A 24,156-nucleotide genomic window follows, 5' to 3' on the forward strand; every position below is an offset into this window, starting at 1 on the left:
TATCTGCAGATGTCACCCCCACACCATGCCTCCTCTCTCCTCTCTTTATCGCCCTCAATTTTGTTTCTCTCTTATGTCATCAGTTTCTTGTCCCCATCCCTATTCTGTCTCTCTCCCATCTATCTCATTTACATGTTGGCACACTTGACTGCATCTTCTCTTCCTCTCCTAACTCTCCCTTTCTCCCTCTGTCAAACCGAAGGTGTTTGTTTTCTCTTCTGGCATCACTCCTATCTGTCCAGTGTTTCCTTGTGCTTCTCTACGCTTTCCACACCTCCTCCTTATCTTCAGTCACCCATTTATGCTCCTCTCTCTCCTCTGGTTCTCTTACTCATTGCTTTACTCACTGCTAATACTCTACCTGCTCTGTTTTCCTGCGTAGGTTTGTGGGCTGGGTGCTGTTGAAGATTTTTGGTTCCATGCTCTGGAGTATTCAAGTTAACCTCAACCACGTGGAGGCTTTGCACACAGCCTCACAACAGGTACATGCAAATGAGTGCTGACACACATGCACACACACCCAGAATAATATGTCTTGCTGACACACATGCTCACACACACACACACACACACACACACACACACACACACACACACACACACACACACACAGAAGAATATGCCTTCCTAATGTTGCATTCATAGATGACTCTCTATACTCAATATGCCCCAAGGTTGTCTGTCTGTATTTTCTGCATTTATAAATGCAAATAAATGCTCTTTGAGTACAGAGAGTGTTTATTTGGAGAGTGATACACTGCTTAATGTTTGGCTTCATAATCGTATTATTGAGGATGTGAAGTCGGGGTGTTTTTAGACATAGGTAATGAAATGGTAATGAGCTGCAGCCTTTTTTTGTACATAACCGATGCACCTCATTTTGTAATTTTCAGTTAACCAAAAGGTTTGCTGTGTTACAGTCAAATGTCTTAATGTTTAACACTTTTAAAAGTCAGGAAAGAATAAACATTAAGAACTCTTGACATCTTACTGTTCTCTTTCTTGCCTTGCTACATTTAATTATTCCTGTGAGGTTTCAGCTGCACACTACACAACTCTAATTACATGGTTGGCTAAATGAGCACAAGTAAATAATGGTTTTAGTCATGCTGCTGTTACAGAGCTTCCTGATAGGCATGAATGACTCCAGTGAACAGCATCTTCAGCTGGAGTCTCACTAAAATACACTAAAATACAAAACGGAGGAGAAAAGCACCTGAAAATGAGACTCTGGAGGTGCATATAGTTTTCACTCATCTGTAAGTCATTAGAAACTCAGACATTTCTAGCAGCATATCAGTCGTGCTCTCCCTGTTCAATGTAATTCTAGGCTGGCTAAACACACGTCTTGAACCTTGATCTAGGAAAACCATGCAAAAAAAAGGAACACAGTTTTTTCTCCATCATGGCAAATTACTCTAAAAGGTGAAAGGTAATGTTTTTTAACCTTATGGTTATTGTATAATTTGACACATAAGTCTCTGGTGTCATTTTTATGCTTGTGTATCCTCCATTTTGTCTCACTTATTTCAGAAACATGGAAACATTTTGTTCATGTTATAGTGATAACCTATCGCTACAGTATGGGCTCACAAGTTTAAAACTACAGTGATTAAAAACTAGCAACTAATAAGTTACAACTTGGCTGGTCAACGTCATTTTATCTGGCAAGTCATTTTAAGTAATGAATTAATGTAACATTTTTCAGTTTCGTGAAAAATGAGCTTTGGAAAAATTAGGTTTTGGAAGCAATTTTAGCCAGTGGATAAGAGAAGATAAAAATGGCAAATAAAGAAAGAAAGAAAGAAAGAAAGAAAGAAAGAAAGTTATTTTGAAAAATGCGACCTTGGGTTATTTTGATTACTTTTGAAAGATCCTGCAGGGTCCTTTTTTATATGTATATAAAATGTGACATTGTTATTGCTTTAGTAACATTTAAATTGCAGGCATTATCGCCTTTTTACTAGTGACATTATCATATCTGCAAAAGTGCAATCATATTTTATCTCAGCCTTTACTTCAGTGGAAATGTAATTGAGTTTGGTGGGGAAATCAGCTCTCCATGCCCATATTACTAATGAAAAGAATCAGGTGCTCTGAGAAGAACATGAACAGGGGAGTTCATGAACATGAACAGAATTCTTGTTGACCTTGGAAAAAACTCTATGAAGCTGCTGTGCTCTGGCTTTAGGTAACATGTGGTCAGTTTCATTCACACATTGTTCCTTGTCTTTTCTATGCTATTTCTTCATGAGTAAAAAAAAAATCTGTGCTGGTTCAAAATATAAATGTATTTTCTGAACACTCCATTCTGCTGGTATTATCTCAGCTAGGCCTGTGGGGCTTGATGATTGATACTGATTAAATATAAGGCCAGACAGACACGCTCCTAAATCTTTGTGTGCACATATGTGTGTGTGTGTGTGAGTGTGTGAGTGTGTGTGTGTGTGTGTGTGTGTGCATGTGAATCGACTCACTGCTTGTACCTACTGTGAGCAGTCTGCCATTGTTAGCTACAATGAGCAACAATGTGAATAACCGTAGTTATCTAAAGCTGTGTCTGTTTATCTGTTGTTTAGGGGTCTCAGCTGGTGTATGTGTACATGCGTCAGAGCATCATGGACTCTGCTCTCATCCCTCTAGTTCTCTTCTGCCACAACCTGAGAGTTCCATACACTCTTTGTCCCCTTCAGATTAATAGCTCCTGGATACGGTACACAGACACACACACACACACACACACACACTCAATCGCAGACACAAAACCATCTATTCAGTCCTACAGATGGACAAGTACAGAGTATACACATCAACACCTACAAATGATGCAGGCACTCCTTGGGCCAATCAGAAACAAGACACCTAATCTCTCTCTAAGTTTCATTAAAACCAAACTGGTGCTGTTACAGTTCTGGCCTTTGAAAATTTTACATTTTGACCTTTTAATTATAACATCTCCATTAGCCAATCAGTGTAATTACGTCAAACACCAGAACACAGTGCCAAAATGTGTCATCCCTCATCAAAATCACACCGGTGGTGTCAGAGACATTGTGTTTGAGTTTAAAATTTTGACCTTTAATTATAGTGCCCTCATTAGGCCAATCAGTTTAATTTTTAAGGAGAACTGAATGTGCGTAACAAGTTTGAAGTCAGTTGGACTTCTGTTGGGGTTGGGGGTTTTAAAGTTTGAAGTATTAAGTGTAATTGTAGCACAACCTTTAAGCTAATCTTTCATTTTTTAAAGCGATAGAATACAGTTTAAACATGTATCATCCCTCCATGTTTCATCAAAGTGAGACTAGTGATGCCTCGTATCACCTGAGAAATTATGTTTGACAGGCACAGCCTGATACATCATCCTGTAGAGGCCAGTAAGATGGTGTTAATGACCAGCTGGTCAGCCTTTTTCTTTTCTTTTTTTTTTCTTTTTTTAACCTTTCTTTTCTGCCTGTAGGTCTGTCCTGCAGAAACTAGGTGTGGTCCTTCTGCCACGTAACGCACTGACTGAGCAGGACACCGAGATGGACAGCCTGTACTCACCAGTGATGACCTCTGTAAGCATGACACTCACTTAGGTTGGCTGGTTAATTTCTTTACATTCAGCGGTGAAACACACACATAATACTCATTTACGCATATTTCACACATACACACCATTTTCAAAGCTCTGCTAAATTTAACATTTTCACTGTCAGCTTCTTCATCAGAATGAATCTTTCTCACACCCTGTCCCTCTTTTTCCCAACCTCATTGCACTTTCTCTATTCAGTCTCACAAAATACCAAGAGGCTTGAGTTTTGCTGGAGATAGCAGCTTTGGAGTTGGTTGGACAGAGGAGGGAGGGAGAAAGAGGGAGAGGGAACGAGAAAGAGGGAGAGGGAGGGAAAGAGATGATAGAAGAATGGGGCTAGCTTGATTGTGTGTGCTTGGCAGACCCAGGCAGGTTGTGCCTATTTTTATTGGAAGGTAATTTGTTGGTTTTTCCATCTTTGGGAGATTTCTATGCAGTGTATTAATATCTCTCTTCTTAGTCTTTTTTTGCAATCTTAATTTCCTGAAGTGCCCTCTCATTGTGTTTTGCTTCATGCCCTGCCTTTCTTTACTATTTTCCCCCACTAATGCCTGTTTATCATTAACATCTTCCTCAGTGTGTATCTGCCTGTCTTTGCATTATATCAGATCCCTAAATAAAATGTGTTTAATTTGCAGGAGTCACTGACTTTATTAAGATCAATATTGTGCCATACAGCTCAGTGAAATGGCTCAGCCTGTCATTAATCCGAGGGAATACCGCCACAGTGAAACATAAACAGGCTGTTTGAGTGAGCCAGTGAGAAGGTTTTTTTTTTATTTATTTTTCACTGACCATTTATGTGAGTAAGCATATTGGCTCTGTGTGAGAAAGCAGCTTGTTTATTGGCTGTATTTCAATGTTAATAGACCTTTATTGTTTATTGAGTGTAGGCCTGCTTAGCTGCTGTTCAATAATAATTGAATTTTCCCTGTCTGTAGGGGGAAAATAGTACTTGAGGCAGGTATATCTGAATCTTGTGATGTGCCTCTCCCACAATCGCTCACATCTACTCTATATCCTCTATCCTTTGCATTTTGACTTGTCTTCCTTCCATTTTGCCTGGTTGCCTCGCCCACACACTCCATCATCCTGTCTCTTCATCTTCACTCTGAAGGCTCTTTTGCTGTTATCTGTTTTTCCCACGGCTTGCACAGCAGTGCCGCCATGGGCTATGCATGGAAAATTGGGGTCACTCACTCACTCGCTCGCTCATGGATGTTTAGTAGGACGAATAATATGCCCCACCTGCTCTGGATTGAAACGTCACCGTGCTTGGTCAACTGCCGGGGACTCCCCTAAGCTGGACGCCTGCAGCGGTGGGGAATTTTCAGTGTGTTGGCAAGCTGAAGAAACTCAGTTTTGGACGTTTAGTAGAACAAATGTGCTGTACACGTTACTTCCTCTTGTGAAACATTATCAAAACACATGCCTAGTATCAATGTTTGAGTTTTCAGATTAATTTGCACAGATGCACATTTGTGTACCTGTGAGGCATATTTGTTCCCTGCCTTTTGGTATTTTAACTGAAACTGTCATGGTCAGGCTTAAGATAATCATATATGATTATCTTACAACATATCGCATATCGCAGAATCATCTGTATCATGATACCATCGTTAACATGGGTATAATGCCATGATGGTATCATATCACCAGTTACCCAGTGATTCCCTGCCCCTAGTATGTGCCGTGGGTCTGCTCGGTTTCATGCTTGTTATGAAACTGGTGGAAGGCCTTTTATGTTAATTTCTCTCCCACTCACAGAACTTTTCATGCCTTTAACTGTTTTTTGCTCTGTTTCCAGCTGATACTTGAGCTGCTTCATGAGGGCCAGGCCATAAGTGTTGGAGTGTCATGGGAGTCTGGCCAAGGTGGCCAGTGGCTCGCTTGCATCAGACAATTCATCAAAGAGGGATCTGTGCCCGATGTCAGTCTGGTTCCTGTGGGCGTCACTTACGACTGCATCCCCAAGACTAATACTCAGGTGCCTGCATGCAAACATAAACATACTTCTGCACATGTTGCACAATGTGTGGTAATATGTCTGCTGGTCATTTTCATATTTTTGGAAGTGTTGTAATATCTCTTCTTACTGGCTAGAAGTGTTAAAGGAGATCAGATCAGTAATTAGCTCAGAGCTTGATTTTAATTTCAATGTCACATAATTTGAAATGTACTAATTAAGATGAAAGAACAGGACAGATTTATTACAAGTACTACTAGCAGGTAGTAAAAAAGCAATAACCAGGAAATGGCTGTATAAGGAGTCAGCAATCATTGAGTGGATAGAAATAGCTTAGGAAATCTTTACTACAGAATGACTGACTTTCATTGAGACATGCAAAAAAGAAATTTGAAAAATATTGGAAAATTGGAAATATTATTTGAATCTGAAGTGATTACTTTGCTATTTACCGCATTTATTTATTTACTTATTTATTTATTTATTTGTTTGTTTTATTTCCTTCTGTATTAAAGCCAACAGAATGGACTTTAGATTATTTTCTTGTTATACATGATGTCAAATTTTTCCCCTTACCTATAATGAGCATGTCTGTTATCCTTTGGTCTGTATATTCGGTTTTGACTAAAAAAAATAATGCACAAAAATAAAGTTAAAAAAAAAAAAAAAAAAAAAAGCTCTGCACATGCATGCCTCTTAATAGCAGCCATTTGTAACCATTGTATCCTTACAGGCAAGTGAACAGATTTGGTTTAGAGGAAAAACATAATATCTGAGAATTACCAGTGATGATCCAGAACACAGCTTTGAGAACTGTGCTTTGTTCTCTGACATCTACATTGTGCTAGCCAAAGATGGTTGATGAGGTCAGGCGTGCATTTTATTTTGTAAGACAATACAGATCGCTTTAAGTCTCCATTAGTCTTTGTCTGTGTTGTCAATGCTTCGAGTGGGTACTGGTGAATGGGTGTTTCTTTGGGTTAATTGCCATAATAAGGTCTTCGCCTCATCATTTTGCTCTCAGTAGTTGAGACACAACACACAGTGAAGTATTATACATACGGTCACATGCACACATAACACTCACTTTGACTGGCTGTTAATCTTATTGCTCATTATGGATCCTGCTCATTAGTGATACTGCTGTTGTAATGTACCTCCTAAAGGCAAAGCCTCATTATGATGTTATCGCTAAGGCTAAGTCATTATGTAGCACTCAACTAAATGTGTGTGTGTGTAACATATCTCCGCAGGTTGGCTTAAGCTCTTTTCTGTGGTGCCTGTGCTCTCTTCTCTGGAGGAGACCGCAAGGAGCAGTAAGGATCCACCTCGCACAGCCCTTCTCTCTCAAGGTACAAAACTGAATCAAGCAAACTGTCAAAGATCTGCTTATCATTTACAAACTGCTGCACAGGCAAAGATTAAGCCTTGTCTTATATTACAGTGACCTTTTAAACAGGGCTAACTAAATCAGCTTGTACAAATGAGGTTTAAAGTTGTTTGAGCTTTACCCTAATGGGATTCAACTCCTACTTTGTTTCTCAACTGTTTTACTTTATCCTTCAGTTTTCTTGATCCTCATTCAGCAGTAAAAGGAGTCAGAGGCAGGTTCGCCTTAAGGTTAATATTCGGCGATGATAATGGGGTAATTGGGGAATGGGCTGCAACAGTGGTAACCACTCAGAAGAGGCAAAAAGGGTAAATGCAGATTAGTCTAGGATTTCAATTAAAGTGAGCCAGTGAAATGATTCAGCTCACAACTTGGTCCAATTTTCCTAACTCAGTCTACTGGAGCTCCAATATTGAATTATTTAGAGTTAATACTTTGCAGCTCCATGTGTGTGTATGTGTGTGTGTACGTGTGTAAGGACGTACACGCATATTCAAGTGTGTACACATTATCCGTTTGTTTGTATGTGTGTGTGCGCAGGAGATGTGTGAGACAGGGAGATGCCGAGTGGATGGATGGCGCCCTCTACAGGACTTGTTGCTGCCTAAAATCCTCAACAACAGGTTATCCAACTATGCGTATATGCTCACATACATGCACGTGTGCTTATATGTGTCTGTGTGAAGTTTCCACAATGAGATTTTGGGTGGGATTGTGCCTTATCTAACATCTGTGAAATTGGAAAGTTACTTTCCCTTAAACTTTCAAGATAAACTTTGCTCTAAACCTTAAATTTGGCACAGATATGATGCAAGTTATGTGAGAGTTTTCATCCTCTTAGACGCGGTCCAATTAGCATCAACATTACACAGTCTGCCAGTGAAAAAGATAAAGGAAAGAAAATATCATCCTTGCTCAATCTCTGCTTGGCGTCTGCTCCCCTCGTATGTTTAATTCTTCTGAGAGAGTGGGAAGACGGGAAAAAATGAGCATGAGTGAACGAGATGGCAAGTGATAGTTGGAAAGAAGAAGAGAGAGAGATAGCAGATTGGGTTGTTATCAGCATGTGAGCAATTGTAGTGCTTTGTGCATGTCTACATTAAAATGCTCTGGTACTTCACATCCTGTTACTGCCATACTCACTGATTCTCTTTGTCTCTGGCTGCTGAAGTAAAACCTTTTTGAAGCGTCTTTTGTTTTGTTCCCATGTATGATAAATGAAGGCAGTGAATGCAGATGCTGCTCTACTGAAAATGGAAAACCTACATGTTCAAATATTAGTACTTTTACAAAGGTATATACTCCAACATTTTATATATTCTTGGTTGAAAGCAATAGTGTCACTCTCTATAGCACTTAGGTATTACAGAGCCAGCACTTAATACTGCTCTCTCTCTCGCTCTTCTCTCCCTCTCTCGCTCAGTCTCAGTGGCACACGCAAAGATGCATAGTTAAGCTGCATAAATAATACTCATGCCGATTATCGCTCAAGCTCAGGATGAGATAAGCAGCACATAAACTATACCATGCCCTTGTCTTCCTCTGTCTTTCAAGAGCTGACACTGTATTTGGGCAGAGGATGATGACATGGCTCCTGCCTTCTCATTACGTGCCTGAACTCATCCACCCAGATCAGACAGAGAGAGACCTCAGCATTGCCCTCATACTTCACCTCATCTACTGTAAATCCAGGATTATGTACAGTACCTGTGCTGAATTCTAAATAATTCTTCATAAGCTATTGGTGTATTCTTCTACAAACTGTGCAGTTTACTGTGTGTTTTTAGCTGCAGCCGCCTGCAAGGCTGTGATGTCCACTAGTCTGGTGTCCAGTCTTCTGCTGCACAAACACCGCAAGGTACACACACCGTCTCTCTCTGTGTATGTGTTTTTTATGTGTATGTGTTCGTGTCTGCTTGTCACGTTTTTTATAATCATAAAATGACTGTTTCATAAGTCACAGTGTTGAATCATCCTTTGCCCCACTAAGGGCCCATCACCACTCCAGTAGGCTCATAAGATGAGTAGTTTCTGTTTGTTAAAATGAGACAGTGATTTTCTGAGTCATACTCACTGGTGTCTATCAAGTGCCACTGTGTGATTAATAAATATATCTGATTTTGAAATGAAAATCCCTCTCTTCCACGTCTGCCCTTCAGGGTGTATGTGTGTCTGCCCTGTGTCGTGATGTGGCCTGGCTGACAGAGGAAGTCTTGTTCAGGAACAAAGATGTGGGCTTTGGAGGAAGTTTGGTGGAGGTGGTCTATCATTCTCTTATGCTGCTCACCCCTCACCTCAGCATCGCTGCCATTTCTTCAAGGTTGATTTTCTTGTTGTGAGAGAAAACTGGTGTGAAATATGCAGCAAAACGGTTTTGCTTATCATTCAGCTCCCCTCTCAGTAAAATCTATCTGCTTTGCTGTCTATGTCTCCCTGCCTTTCTCTTTCTAGGAAAGACCCCTTTATTGCTCCACATCCTTCCCTTGCTGCCACACTCAGCCTCTCCCTGCACGCTCAGATTGTCATACACACCTTTATAACAGAAGCTGTTGGTGGTCAGTACCTGTGCATCCCTGTTTCAGTCATGAGTCTATTTCTTGTCTGCAGCTCATCCAGAATGCTCCACCACATTTTATCGACTTGCATTTTGTGATTCATTTATTGATTAATTGATGGTTATATATCTTATTCTCTAATTGCATGTGCATATATTAAAGATTATAATTATTGTTGTTGTTAGCTTGTCCTTTCTACCCTTTCATAAAACAGTCAAAGCCTAAGTATGATCGTTGGGCATATTTTTAGCTAGCAGTGCCAGATGAATGTTTGTGGGAGGCACTGGCTGTGGCTACTGCTGTTGGCATATGACTATGAAAAACCTGTTTGAAAGATGATTTAACAAGTTTTAGCACTCAATACAGAGTGTCACAAACATGCCAGGCTTTGAGTGCTGTTGACTACATCCACTTTTCTGCTAAACATAATGAGAACAGGAAGCAGTGGCTGTGAAAAATGGTCGTTAGTAGGAGTACAGTTCCACTTTAGCCTCCCTGTCTTAGTTTCTGTAGGCTATGACCTGTCCATTTCCCACTGTGTCTTTTACAAATGACACATGGGGGCTAGCCTTTGGCCTGCTGATGAGCACTGGGGACACTGAATCCCTACCAGCTCCAAGAGCATTGATCTCTGGCTGACCCTGCACCTACCTCTCTGGGAAGGCAGACAAAAGAAAATTTCCTGATGGGAATGAATAAAATATCACATTATTAATATTATTATAAGGATCAACTTCATGACCCCCATTATTTTAGCATTTATAAGCAAGTGTATTATCAAGAGAACTCATTAAAGACATCAACCAAGTTGTCACATAGGTCAGCTCACATGTCTAGTGATGAGAACCTCAGGTCAGCTTACACGTTAAGTGATGAAAGCATAAACACCAGAATCATTCAGGCATCCATGGTAGGTTGTTTGGTCCAGTGCACCATGTTAATACTACCGTATACTGTGATGCATGATGATAGTCAACTAGCAGTATCAGAAGTAATGAAATGATCATTTGCAGCAGTTATAACCTTACATTGTAATTGCAATTGAGCTTGAAACCAGGAGACAGTTGGTAGAACCCAAGCCTGCAGCAACACTGAAAAACTTGCAAAGGCACACCCTCTGATGTTTCATGTTTGTAAATCACTTGTCTTCTGGGTTTGATTTTCTGCCAAAATGGCACATGAAATACATGCAGTGATGTTTACCAGCGCAGCTGGAAGCTTCAGATGTCAAACTTTCCCACAAGCACATGAATGGATAGGGTAAATATAATAGTGATGGCAAAAAAACAACAAAAAAGAAAATAATCCTGTAATGGCAGAAGTCCTAGATCCAGTCCAACTGATCTTTGGTGGTGGTGTCTATGTTATTATTTAATGATCTGACCATGGGCCAATCCTCCACATAGTAGATGTATTCCTTTAATGTATATTGTATGTGTTTCCTCAGCGTGTGCAGTGTCAGCCATGCTGCATGAGGTGGCCAGCAGTGGCGTAAGCGGTAGCATCAGGAGTGACGAGGTGGAAGACGAGCAAGTCAAAGGTGACATGGAGTTTGCTGTGGTGCTCTGCCAGTCTGAGCTGAATGAGAGAGTCCTGCAGCTCTGCCATCTCTTGCCTCCAGGCTTTATGCCAGTAAGTTAGAATTCACTGCACATACACGTGCACACACACACCCGCGCACGTGTGCACCAAGAGAGCGCGTCTCATTCAATGGATGTTTAATGGAGCCGAACAGCCATTCATCCTGCCCCACTGCCTCTATCTCAGGCAGAGAGAGGTTTTGAATTGTGTGTGTGTGTGTGTGTGTGTGTGTGTGTGTGTGTGTGTGTGCACGTGCGCGCGTGCGCGCACATGTGTGTGTGTGTGTGTGTGTGTGTGTGTGTGTATGTGTGTGTGTGGGGTTGTGTATGTATGTGTTCCATCTAACTGACTTCAAGGGCTCTTAATCCAAGCTAGAAATACTATTCCTTTCTCTCTTTGCTCACCTCGCACTCCATTGGTCACTCTTTTTTGTTTTTCTCCTCATGGCTGTGTTTCTCTCCCCATTCCTTACTAAATAATATCTTTCTTTAAACTCATCCACCTGCTGGCCATCTCTCGTTCTCTCCCTCTGATCTCATATGTCTACTAGAGCCCTTATGATGCATGTCAGTTGTCCCCCTCAGCAGTTCTTGAACATGTGATGAGTTAAAGCTGTCTGGATTTCCAACCTCTCTCTCTCTCTCTCTCTCTCTCTCTCTCTCTCTCTCCCTCTCTCCCTCTCTCTCTCTCTCTCTCTCCCTCTCTCTCCAGCCCTGTCAGTCCTCTCAGAGTTTCGCTCTGGATGCAGTGGACAGTCTGGTACGCTGCGGCATCTTGATCATGGAAGAAGTAAGATAAATTTACATAAAAAATACAACGTTTTGTTCCAAAGCAATATATGTGTGCTTTGGAAATTTTTGTTGCCTCAAGTTCATCCTGCACAAGCCATCCGCTGCTGGTGCCCTGTTGGCTTGGTGCATGTCAGGAAATGCAAGTAGTGGGAGATGAGATCACAGACTTTAGGCACTGCAGGTTTGTCTCAAGATCTCCTAGCCCACAGACTGTCCACAAAGTTGATAACACTACTGAGCCACTCTTTATTGTTGTGGAGCACAAGATTAGGTCCCTGCTATATGAACAAAATTGCATGAAAGCCGCAGGGCCAGACCAAGTGTCAACAGCTACTCTGAAGTATTGTGCTTACCAGTTACCCCCTGTTTTTACCAACATTTTTATCTGGTCTCTCTCAACCTGTACCATCTTGCTTTAAATCTGTTGTCATAGTACCACTTCCCAGGAAATCCAATATCGGCTGTTTGAACAATTACAGGTCAGTGGCTTTAGCTTCTGTTATAATGAAAGTGTTTGAGAGGCTGGTCAGCAAATATCTCTCTACTGTTTCTGCTGACCACCTAAGCCCAGTAAATTATCTCATACAGTGTATTAATGAGGTTAGACACTGGATGACTATCAGATTCTGAGAAGTTGGTTCATGCTTTCATTTCAAGTAGGTTGGACTATTGTAATGCACTTTTTCCTGGAGTAACAAAACAAGCACTTGATAAACTCCAGCTTATTCAGATTCAGATTATTCAGTTTTAATGAGAACCAAAACGCGTGAACACATCACTACAATTTTAGCTTCTCTTCGCTGGCTCCCGGTGAAGCAGAGAATTGATTAAAAAATTTTACTTATTGTTTTTAAAGCTTTGCATGGTGCAGCTCCATCTTACATTTCTGGCATGCACTGAGTACACACCAGACAGATCCCTGAGATCATCAAGTAAAGGTCTACTCACTTTTCCAAGAATACATTCAACATCAGCTCATAGTGCTTTCAGTCATTACAGTCCCACTCTTTGGAATTCTCTACCACACAAACTCATGTCTGCTACAACAGTCTTGTTTGTTGACCACGGTTTAGCCTTCAATACAATTCCTCCTATTTCAAAAATTATTCATGCTTTGGGTCAAGCCAGGCCTGTGCCACAGGATATTGGACTTTACAAGTAACAGAACACAGGTCATGAAATTCAAGCACATGGTTTCCAAACCTAGTATTCTGGACACTGGTGACCTCAAGGCTGTATCTTACCTCCACTGCTCTATTCAGTCTTCACCAGGGTTTCTCAAAGTCCGGACTTTGGTCCACATCTGTACCAAATGGCAAGTCAATAATGTTGCACCAGAGAATTTGCTTTGGTGGTGGTGCGAAGGTTTTCACTTTCATTAACTTGACAAGTGTAGTGCGTCTGTGTGTGTCTGTGTGTATGTGGAGGGCTGAGCCCCACCCATGTTGAAACACAGAGAGCAGAGAGGAGAGAAACTAGCATAACAATAAATGACAGTAAAGCACAATGCACAATGCAGTTTCTCCCACTAGAATTGAATGTATTGTGACTGTCTTGACTGTCTTGAACTTGAATGTATTTTGCTTACGTTAATATGTTATTTTGTTATCACCAATCGTTTCAGACCTCAGACCTTGAAAAAAATCAGATGCACACATTGGAGTAACAAGTTTGAGAACCTCTGATCTACACAAATGACTGTATATATCAAACTCAGACTCTTTTAAATTATAAAATTTGCTGATGACACCACAATCAAAGGCATGATCTCAGCAACAACAAATCTGCATATAGAGGGGAGGTGGGGGGACCTTGTTAGATGTTGCTCTGAGAGCAGCAGTTAAATCAGTAAATCAGTCAGTAAGATGTAAAAGATGGTTGTCACAAACAAACCAGAGTTTCAGCCTCTGGAGAGAATTGGGCAATTAGTTGAAAGAGTGGAGAGTTTTAAATTCCTGGGTACAACAATTTCAGATTCCCTGAAATGGGAAATCAATACAGACATCATAATCAAGAAATGCCATCAGAGACTGTATTTTATGCATCAACTGAAGAAGGTCAGGCTTTTCCAGGAGGCTATACGGCTCTTTTACAGGGCGGTGATTGAGAGTGTGCTGACGTTCTCTGTAATTGTCTGAGAACACCACAGCCCAAGACAGAGCACAGCTAGAGAGGATTGTGCATACAGCAGTCAGGTTGGTTGGTTATGACCTCCCCTCCATTTCCTCTATTTTTCATGCCCACATTCAACACAAGACCTTCAGAGTGTCCTCTGACCCTTCTCACCCAGCTAAATGCTTTTTTAACCTGCTACCATCAGGAGGAAGATGGCAAGTCACTGGCGTCAAAACCAGCAGGATCATAAACAGTAGCTACCTCACAGCAGCATGCACCCTGAACACTTGATATAACCCTGTATACATCGATCTATCTCCCATTATAGTGGTTCAGACATGCTTTCCAACTAGTTCTGTTCCCTTGAATGTATTTCTTATGTTCTTATGTTTTATATGTTTTTGTGGCTGAATGGACACAGGTTTGATTATGAAGGGCTTAGGGAGTATTTCACTCTGTCATTGTTTATTTGTTATGACTGTAGTTTGTGTCATGCATATGAAAGTTGTATTGGCATTGCAGCTGTGTTGTGTATGTAAGTTGTATTGTATTGTACAGTACTTGTGAGCTGCGCCACACCACATTCCAATGTAACTGGAAACCAAATGGGGTTTGTACATTTTGGCCTGAGGTTGGTGCGAGAGGAAAGGTAATGTGGTCATCAAAATCAAGAGGAATCCTTACTTTGGGGAGAATAAATGTATTCACTAAATGTCATGGCCATCTGCTAATAAGATTTATTGATACACTATACTGATAAACGTATTGAGACATGCCGTTTAACCATTGAATTTAGGTGTTTCATTCAGTCCTATTGCCACAGGTGTGTAAAATCAAGCACCTAGCCATGCAGTCTGTCTCTGCAAACATTTGTGGAAGAATGGGTAGTTCTCAAGAGCTCACTGAATTCAAGTGTGGTACTGTAATAGTAATGTAATAGGATGCCACCTTTGCAACAAGTCAGTTTGTGAAATTTCTTCCCTCCTAGGTATTTCCAACTGTAAGTGGTATTATTGCAAAGTGGAAGCATTTAGGAACCACAGAGACTCAGCCACCAAGTAGCAGACCATGTAAAGTTACAGAGCGGGTCACTGAGTGCTGAGGTGCAATGCTCTGCTGACTCACTGCCTAACCACCTCCAAACCTCCTGTGGCATTAACGCAGGGAGTTTCATGGTATGGGTTTCCATGGCCAAGCAGCTGCATGCAAGCCTTACATCACCAAGCGGAGTGGTGTACAGCACACCGCCAATGGATTCTAGAGCAGTGGAAACGTGTTTTGTGGACTGACGAATCACAAGTCTGGGTTTGGCAAATGCCAGGAGAACATTACCTGCCTGACTGCATTGTGCCATGGTGAAATTTGTAGGAGGAGGGCTAATGGGCTTGTTTTTCTTCCCTTTGTTCCAGTGAAGGGAAATCTTAATGCTTAAGATTACCAAGACATTTTGGAAAATTCTCTGCTTCCAACTTTGTAAGAACAGTTTGGGGATGACCCTTTTCTGCTCCAGCATGACTGTGCCCCAGTGCACAAAGCAAGCTCCATAAAGGCATGGTTGGATGAGTTTGGTGTGGAAGAACTTGACTGGCCCGCACAGAGTCCTGACCTCAACCCCATCCAGTACCTTTGGGATGGACTAGAACAGAGATTGTATGCCAGGCCCTCTGGTCCAACATCAGTGTCTGACCTCCCAAATGCTCTTCTGGATGAATGGGCAAAAATTCCCACAGACACACTCCAAAATCAACTTCATGTTAATGCCTATGGATTTTGAATGGGATGTCGTAAAAGCTCCTGGAGGTGGAACGTGGAGGTGGACCAATACTTTGTCCATATATTGTATCTCCTGTGGCAATTTGACATTTTTGTCTGAAGGTGGTGCTACAGGAAAGGTAATGAGCTCACCAAAAAATTGAGAGGGTTCCTCCTCTGAGGAGGATGAATGTGGACACCAAATGTCATGGCAATCTGCCAAATAGACTGAGAGATATCAAATTTGACATTTAGTCCAGAGGAAAGGTCATTCCACAGCCAAGAGGAATCTTCCTTTGTGGAGTATGAGGGCCCTCATCAAAATCAGGGCAATCCATTAAAGCCAAAATCCAGGACTGCTCTTGCTCCTGTAGTGTAGAGGTTGTGTGGAGAATGGCAACAACACCAACACAAAATGTAATGAGTGTAATCATCGAGGTGCAGTCTGTGTTACTGCAGTCTCTGCCCTCTGATCAGTTCTAGTAAACTGTGCTTCATAAACTCCGGGTCTGACAGGAAAAGAAAAGGCAAGGGAATTCTATAAAACTGCCCGGTGAAAGTTACAAATTACATTGGCAGACTTAACATTGGCATAGTAATACAATAAGTATTGCGAATGTTGTAATCTGGCTTCACCTCTTTCTCTCTATCTGTCTCTCTATCTGTCCTCATTTTCCCTTGTATTTGTTTTTCCTTTTTCCTAGGTACTTGTTTAGATAGAGGTTCTGTAATAATACACATGCAGTTATTGGGATTGTTATCGGATTGGCTGTATGGCAGCATTTGTAGGACTTGAACAAATAAATCAGGTTTGGCAAAGGTGGGAAGACAATTTCACTCCTGTGTGACCCTCTAAGCAGGAATACTCTGCAAGCTTTGATTTTATTCTACTAGTATAACAGAATGGCAGCTCCTTGTCACTCTTGAAATGATTGGTGGTTTTCAGGTCCCTCAACTTTTTGAATGCCTCACCAATGTTTATTTGATGTCAAGTTTTATAGTGTTCCACTTAAGATTGTTTTGTAGTCCCTGTACTGGAGAGACATTTCTCTCTTTTGCTATCATTGTCGAGCACTCTGTGTTTGTAAACCGACGCCACCACAGGGCTGTACTACGAAGCAAGATTAACGGGTTAGGGAGGTATGTTGAGTCTAAAGCCAGAGTTTTCCGTGTCACAAAGGTGGCTCTCTTTTCACCCGGCTTTATCACCATGGTAACATACTCTGCAAACATAATGAAATAAATGAAATTCTTGAGTTTAATGTTTAATTAATAGAAACTAACTGGAAGATAATTTACAAATTTACACAATCCTCAATTTTCAGCCAACATTCTTCTCTGGCCTTGTTTGCGGCCACAGTAATCATTTTTTTGTACTCCTCATAGTGCTCCATAATGACAGTTTTTCCTCCTGAGTGAAGCAGGCAGTACACAATTGGTCCATCTTGTGCAGAAGAAGAGTCACATGACACATGAAACACCCCTTTTTAATGTGAACGTGCAGAAGAAAGAAGAAAGCCAGGCTTCACAAAGCCAGTTGTTAACCACCGTCATGATACCTTTTATCTCTACTCGGGGCTTTAGGTTTTGTTGAGCCAGCTCACACAAAGAAAGCCTGGCTCTGTTGAACTTGCTTTGTAATACAGCCCTCAGCTCTTTATAGGAGCTCTCACGGTTACCCTTCTTCTTGTTGATGTTTAATGGCAGTTGGCAAACAATGAAATCATTATTGCCACCAGCTGGTGTGGAGTGTGGTCACAGGTTTAATATCTATTTGCATTGAGGCTTTCATTACCTTTTTGGATATCTTGCATGCAAAGTTGACATTTTGGCCTGAAGGTGGTAGTAGAGGGAAGGACATGAGGTCAACAAAATCAATAGGGTTCATTCTCAGAGAAGCATGAATGTACTCAACCCAGCATCCAGTTTGTTAAAGTGTTAGCATTTTGTCAAGCTTCTCCTTAAGTTACACACAATTCTTGAAAAAGTACCTGTAACTGTTTTAATGTGGTGCTGTCAGTCATTTTGAAAGACAACATGTTAAAATAGTAATAATGGCCTTACAAAAATGGTTACTATCTGACATACTGTGTGCTTGCTTGGTCACTTTGTCCTCTCTTCCCTCTTATTTCCTTTGTCCTTGTGTCCTTTCCACTCAGATTCCCAGAGAGTTTCCTATCTGTGATTCCTGGAAGAAGGACCATCTGTCTTGGACCACCAGTGATGACCAGTATCACAGCGACTCTGACTGTGAGGAGCCGGACTTGCGTTCCTACAAGGTAAAGAGCCCCCTTGGCTCCCCAACTTGCTGTAGACTAGGGCGTTATGGGTGCCTGAAAGTTTTTGAGGGGAAGTAAAACCCCATGGTGTCCCAAGCTAGCTGACACTATTTTCTTCACTTTCCTTGATGCAATTGTATTTTCAAATTTCTAGTAAATCAAATACAGATTGCAGCCCTATTTGTTAAAAGTCTTCGAGCTATAGCTTCAAAAATTCCAACAAAACTGAATCTATCCAAACAAAACTACAGTGGGAGCCTCAGAGGTTTGGCATTTATGAAATAGCTGCTATTCAGAAACCCTTTGTGTTGAGGGCACTGCACGAAGATGCATAAGCTGATGCAAGAGGTACAAGCCTGTACCCCTGAGCAATAAAAAATATAATATGGTCAGATGAATTTATTTAACCTTTTTTCTGCATCTCTTATTTACATCTGTTAGATTTTGAGTCAGTCAAAGGATACCTTCAGCCCCCAGAATCTGCTGTAAACTGTGCTGCAACGGTATAGGCAGCAATCTTGTGGGAGTCGTGAGGTTCAGTGATAGCTTTGCACGGTTATATAATGACCAAAGGAATATGAGACCATTTTACAGAACCAGCTGCAATTCAAGGTGCACACACTGCTCCCCCATCTTTCCATATTACAAAGTGATAATGATAATAACAACTAAAGAAAAAAACATACACACACATGCATCCACACAGAGGTGTTTGTGTTGTCTCTTTTATACTGCCTGTGTAACCAACTGAGGATACATTCCCATCAATACCCAGCCATCACATAAACGGTGGTTCACTGAGGTGACCATGTCCTGGCAGTATAATGGTTCCACATCTGTCTTGCAGCTTTTGGCATATGCCGCCTTCTTGTCTCATCTCCCATCTTTCTCTCCATTTTCCACTGTGCTCTCAAGTTGTTATTATATACAAAAATAATCCTTTTGAACTGCTCTGTCAATCCTGCAACCCCACTTCCTTATTTTCTTTGTTATATTAACTCTCAATCATTCTGTTTCATTTTCCAGCTGAGCCAGCCAACTCAGTGTCCGGAGATGCTCTTCTTCTTCTGCAGCTTGCTAGCTGGACATCTGAGGACACTGTGCTGGACCACCGAAGGACTCGAACTCTTAAACACACCACTTCCAGGTGTGTATTTCTGTGTGTGTTTGTGTGTGTCTAAGGCGTGATGCTTATCCATGATCCATACTATAATGTTCATCGTTTTATGTTCATCATCTGTTAAAGGGACAAAAGGGAGAATTCTTCTGTCTTGGCATAAATGTAGTTCAAGCTATGATTGCTTGGGCAGGTGGGTGGGTGACATTTGCATGTTTTCCTCACGTTTATGTCCCATGGTCCAAAGATATGCAAGTCAGGTGGACTGGGGACTCTAAATTTCCCATAGGTGTTGATGATGACTGATTTTGTAGCTTTATTGATATAGCGGGCTAGTATCTTCCTCCTCCCTCTTCAATATGAGAGAATGAATATGGTTATTCTCTTCAATTCAATTCAGTTCAAGTCATTTAACTTTATTTATCCACTAGGAACTTCATTTGTGGGAATCATCAGTCCATATACATACAACAAAAATGTACATACATGCCCAAAAACACAACAAGAACATACCACCAGCAATAAATAGACATTAAAAGTGCTTAAAAAACTCTCTAGCTGTTGGCTAATAAAATGGTTGATAATGTTTGACAGTACTCCTCATCTTTTAATTTCAGATGTACGATATTATCTTTCTTCTTTTTTTATTCAAACAATTAAAAAGATATTTACTCTAGTAATAGCTCTCTTGTTAATTTTTTGCATAGCAATGTGCACATCTAAATGCACTAAGTGTTGGCACCATATATCAGCCATCGGCAGCTTCATTAAGAAAGAAAAGAAAGGAAAAAAAAAACATTGGAATCATTATCAGTGCTAAAAAACCTGTAACAGTGAGACCCTGGTGTTTTTCATTGTTCCTCCTCTGTGATGGAGTGACAACTAGTTTGTATTCCACCCACTGTGGAGGGCAGACAGGTTTCAGCCCCCTGTGACACTGAATAGAAATGAGGGCAATGAATGAATGAGAGTTAATGGTATAGAATGAGAGTGAGTGTATAGTACACTCCGCTGATGACAGATTACTAGCTTGTGCAGTTCATGCTGTTATCAAGTCCCAATGGATGTTCAGTAAAATCCCATGTCTGATTGTTGTTGTGTTTCAAGCCATTTCCCATTTACTCTGAGCCGCTGGCTGGCCCACCTTTCATGAATATTTGTTAGCATGTCATTAAACCAAGAAGACTCAATATAATGTCCTAGTAGACCGAGTTTGCATCCCCACCACCCTTTGAATGGAATAATTGGCTCCATTTCTGTTTTCTCCCCCTGCAGAGGCGCAGTGTGTAGCTCAGATACACTCCCATCTCTGTGACACAGCAAATAAGAACAAACGGCACTATGGTGAGCACAACCCCCACATCCCAACCCAGCACTCAAACATGCACACACAAAAATCTCTCAGTGCACCAACTTGAAAAACACATCATTATGTCTCGTCCCACTGATTCTCTCTTTCTTCTGCTGGAGTCAATGGAGACCGGAAAAGCAACACTAAGGAACATCCAAACCCAAATTTCATGCTTTTTTTTTCTCTCCTCAGTAACACATAAGACAGCCAGAAACTAGCAAAATGACACCCTTCAATAATACACAGGATAAAATTCCATCAATCCCACTGGTAATGGCTTTGTTCTGTTATCTTGACCTGTTTTTTCTATATTGGATATCTGTCTGTTCTTTTGATTCATGTGTGTCTTTGTGTCATATCTCACAGAGAGCTGTTCGAAGGAGGCTGCACGCATTGCAGTCAGAACACTAATAGACTTGGGGGTGAGTGACAGGGTGTGTGTGTGTGTGTGTGTGTGTGTGTGTGTGTGTGTGTGTGCCTAAATCTGTCTGTCTATAGAGAATTCCAGTCTGACTCAGGGCTGAAAGTTTTGGCCCAGACTGACTTCAAAAATTTCACTTTAAACCTTTACCTGGGTGGGCCTAAATCCAACTAGAGCTTAAAATTGCTAATAATTTTCTGAAATTATAAATTGCTGTCAGCATTTGTCAACAATAGTCTGCAACCCAAGCTCACCAAGAACTAGAGTTCAACCTAATTTTCATGCATTGAGTGAGAAATGCAGCCCTTGCTGTTCGAGACAGAAATGTCAGGCTATAAAGAGAATTTAGTGGGCCAAGGACACAAGTGATTTAAATTTGGAGAAGGCTGGTCCCAGCTACACTCTGTTCTTGTGCTCTTGACTGTGTAATTTAAATGGACACTGCAGCTCTGGTCTTTAAAGCAGAATACCAGTGTCATTTAGAGTGATGGGTTATGGGCCATGGGTTTACAGTTTTACATTGTAAACCCATTCACTACTGTAAATGGGTTCATAGTGTCAGACTTAGCGTACAACAAACTGCTGCCCCAGATAACAATGGCACATAAATAAAACCACATGGATGTGATTAAAAAAGTTTACAAGACATGTTATTGAGAGGTTGTATCCTGGCTGAAACTTGAGTTTCCTCCGGTGGGTGTCAAGTGGATGTCAAACTCAACTCAGGTGCAACAAAATAATGGAGCAGAAACAGACAAAAAAAGAGCTAAAAGTTTCATGTTTGTTGTGATTGATTATCTAACTCAGAGTGGTTTTAAGTCTGCAGAAGTTGTTTTTCATTCTGTACAAAAAATGAATGGCAGCAAATGGCTTTTCTGGAGGAAAACAGGATCTGATACCTCCACCCATGCTGTGTACAGACACCAGCAGGAAAAATGCAGAGGAGCAACCTAGATGATTGGCATAAACTAAAAAAAACCCACCAGTATCATCCTGTAAAACTTGTAAAACTGTCCTGCTACTTGGCAAATGAGACAGTCTCTGCATCCACCACCAGTCTCCTGTCACTCTGTGGGCTGGGAATCGCTGTCTTAAAAATAGAATTTCATTGCCCTATATATCTACAAAGATCTCATGAGGTAATTATTAACTTTTTGATCAAGGTTATTACACAGAAGCTACCAACATCTTGCAGTCTGTAAGAAATGACAACTGATTAAAATACCTGACCAGATCTCAATACTTGTGTGTTTTAGAGGTTCCCCAGATTACAAAGGAATTTGGGAAGTCTTTTTCTATTTTTAATGCGCTAGGCAAACAGAAAAAAATGATAAAATCCAGTCTGAAGTTTGGCTCTCATACTCTGCTTGATGATTACTGACTGAATAAGGTGGTTCACTGGTGTTTTTGTAATATCTTGTGTTTTTCTTTTATTTTGAAATGTCATGCTTTCATCTTTCCTTATTCAAGTGTTGCATTTTTGCTGCACAGAGCACTTCACTAAGATAAGACCTGCTCCGTTCTCTAGATATTACCCTTTTTATGTAGAGGTTATTGAGCACAGGTGTTATGGGATGCGTATGTCCTGACTGTATTGTTTATGTGCACTCAGGTCCTTTTGGAGGAGCAGCAAAGCAGGAATATCTTCCTCAGCCCTCTCTTCCAGCTGGCAGAAAATAGGCAGAAACTCTACCGCTTCATCTCACAGTACATTTACAGTTAAAGGCATGTGTTGAAATGAGCAGTGTTGCTCAGGGCCTTGACCTTGCGTCCTTTGCTGACAAAATATCAGCAACCTTCTGTTGAAGTGTTAGAGAGCCTTGTGGTTAGCCTTGAAAATTACATATTGAGCTTGGATGCCAGCAGCATAGGGTTAATTGCAGTTTGAGTTTTCAGTGATTGGACATTGATTTTAAGTTTCTTTAGCAAAAGCGTCATCATAAAGCCACAGGAGATGAGGATTATGAAGATGCTGTAATCAGTTATGACTACTTACTCTAAGATGCTGCTTAGTACAGCTTATGTTTTGACTGATTATGTTGTGATGATGACTGGAAGAGTTTCATTTGTACACTATGTGAGCATTTTTCAGTACTTAACATTTGGACTCCAGTTTAATAACTTTGATAACTCATGTTCATGAGTTCATGTTGATAATAAACAGTTTCTGTTGGATTATTTCATCACTTTCTTCTGAACACTAGTGTACTGAGTAGGTGTCATGGAAAAGAAAAAAAAAACTGAGACTTCAGACCAGTATATGATGCCTGCTCTGACAGATGTATTTTTCCAAGTCACTTGTCATTCTGAGTTGCTCCCTGCCTGAGCCGAGCCCTGCCTGTGCTGATTCAGACCTCAGGAGACCCTGTACGCTCAAGTAAGACCTTTTGACACCGAGATGCAGAGAGAAATCAATGCCTTGTTTCAAAAAGGGCAGAGACCTTTTTCTGCCAAGCATATTTTTTTTATTTTATTTTATAGCAGTGTGTTTGTAAGCCAGGACTTATGCTGTTTTTCCTTCCTATCTCAAGAACCAACCAAAACTGTAGCTGATCGGCTTTATCTTGAAGCACTGGCACCACCCAGTGTTGGACTGCATATAATTTCCCCTCTCTCTCCTCTCTCTTTAACATGTCTTCCCAACTCTTTCACTGATTTCAGTAAGTAGTGAGTCAAAATATTTAATAATTACATATAAGACCCAACTCAGTTTGACAGATACTTTGGATATGTGTAATATGCATAAACTGACTGTCGTATCACTGACGCAGTGATTACAATGGGAAAAAACAATGAATTGAGCTTTATAACAATTTGAGCCTAAGTAAAAATATTTAAGAAAAAATAATCCCTGGCAATGTAAAATCTAATTTAACATGTTTAAGAAAATCTTGCTTGACTCTTCTGTTATTGAAAATATGCTGAGGGAGTGTGTTAACAGTGTAACTGAGTTGACAAAAAATCTATAATTTATCATCCCATATTTACATTTGACATGCTGATGGGGTATTTTCTATATATATATATATATATATATATATATATATATATATATATATATATATATTTTTTTTTTTTTTTTTTTTTTTTTTTTAAGGGAAGTCAGCGGGTTCATATGCTTTCTACTGTAACAGTATCACGAGTGGGTGGATGCTTGAAAGTGGGTATTTTAAGAGATGGAGACTATAGAGCTCATGACCAAATAATGGGGGTTGAAACTGCAAACACCATGACTCATGTAATTATATCACATAGTAAAGAATA

General features: G+C 40.7%; 1 protein-coding gene across 6 annotated transcripts in view; it reads left to right on the plus strand.

Moving 5' to 3' along the window:
- gpat2 (glycerol-3-phosphate acyltransferase 2, mitochondrial) overlaps positions 1-23,067 on the plus strand; it is a 156,974-nt gene extending 133,907 nt beyond the window's left edge. For 5 of the 6 annotated variants that reach the window (XM_030059204.1, XM_030059205.1, XM_030059201.1 and 2 more), the window contains 17 exons: positions 383-482; positions 2,580-2,713; positions 3,458-3,557; positions 5,382-5,561; positions 6,794-6,892; positions 7,471-7,553; positions 8,485-8,612; positions 8,718-8,788; positions 9,090-9,250; positions 9,382-9,485; positions 10,933-11,117; positions 11,778-11,855; positions 17,884-18,003; positions 19,030-19,150; positions 20,396-20,464; positions 20,838-20,893; positions 22,505-23,067. In XM_030059204.1, the coding sequence (XP_029915064.1) occupies positions 383-482; positions 2,580-2,713; positions 3,458-3,557; positions 5,382-5,561; positions 6,794-6,892; positions 7,471-7,553; positions 8,485-8,612; positions 8,718-8,788; positions 9,090-9,250; positions 9,382-9,485; positions 10,933-11,117; positions 11,778-11,855; positions 17,884-18,003; positions 19,030-19,150; positions 20,396-20,464; positions 20,838-20,893; positions 22,505-22,615 (1,900 nt within the window). In that variant the 3' untranslated portion in view covers positions 22,616-23,067. Of the gene's footprint in view, positions 1-382; positions 483-2,579; positions 2,714-3,457; positions 3,558-5,381; positions 5,562-6,793; positions 6,893-7,470; positions 7,554-8,484; positions 8,613-8,717; positions 8,789-9,089; positions 9,251-9,381; positions 9,486-10,932; positions 11,118-11,777; positions 11,856-17,883; positions 18,004-19,029; positions 19,151-20,395; positions 20,465-20,663; positions 20,742-20,837; positions 20,894-22,504 lie in introns of all 6 variants that reach the window. The other variant, XR_003928706.1, reaches the window with a different exon arrangement.
- Positions 23,068-24,156: the final 1,089 nt, after the last annotated feature.

Source organism: Myripristis murdjan, chromosome 9, assembly GCF_902150065.1.
Source record: "Myripristis murdjan chromosome 9, fMyrMur1.1, whole genome shotgun sequence".
In the NCBI taxonomy this organism is placed as follows: Eukaryota; Metazoa; Chordata; class Actinopteri; order Holocentriformes; family Holocentridae; genus Myripristis; species Myripristis murdjan.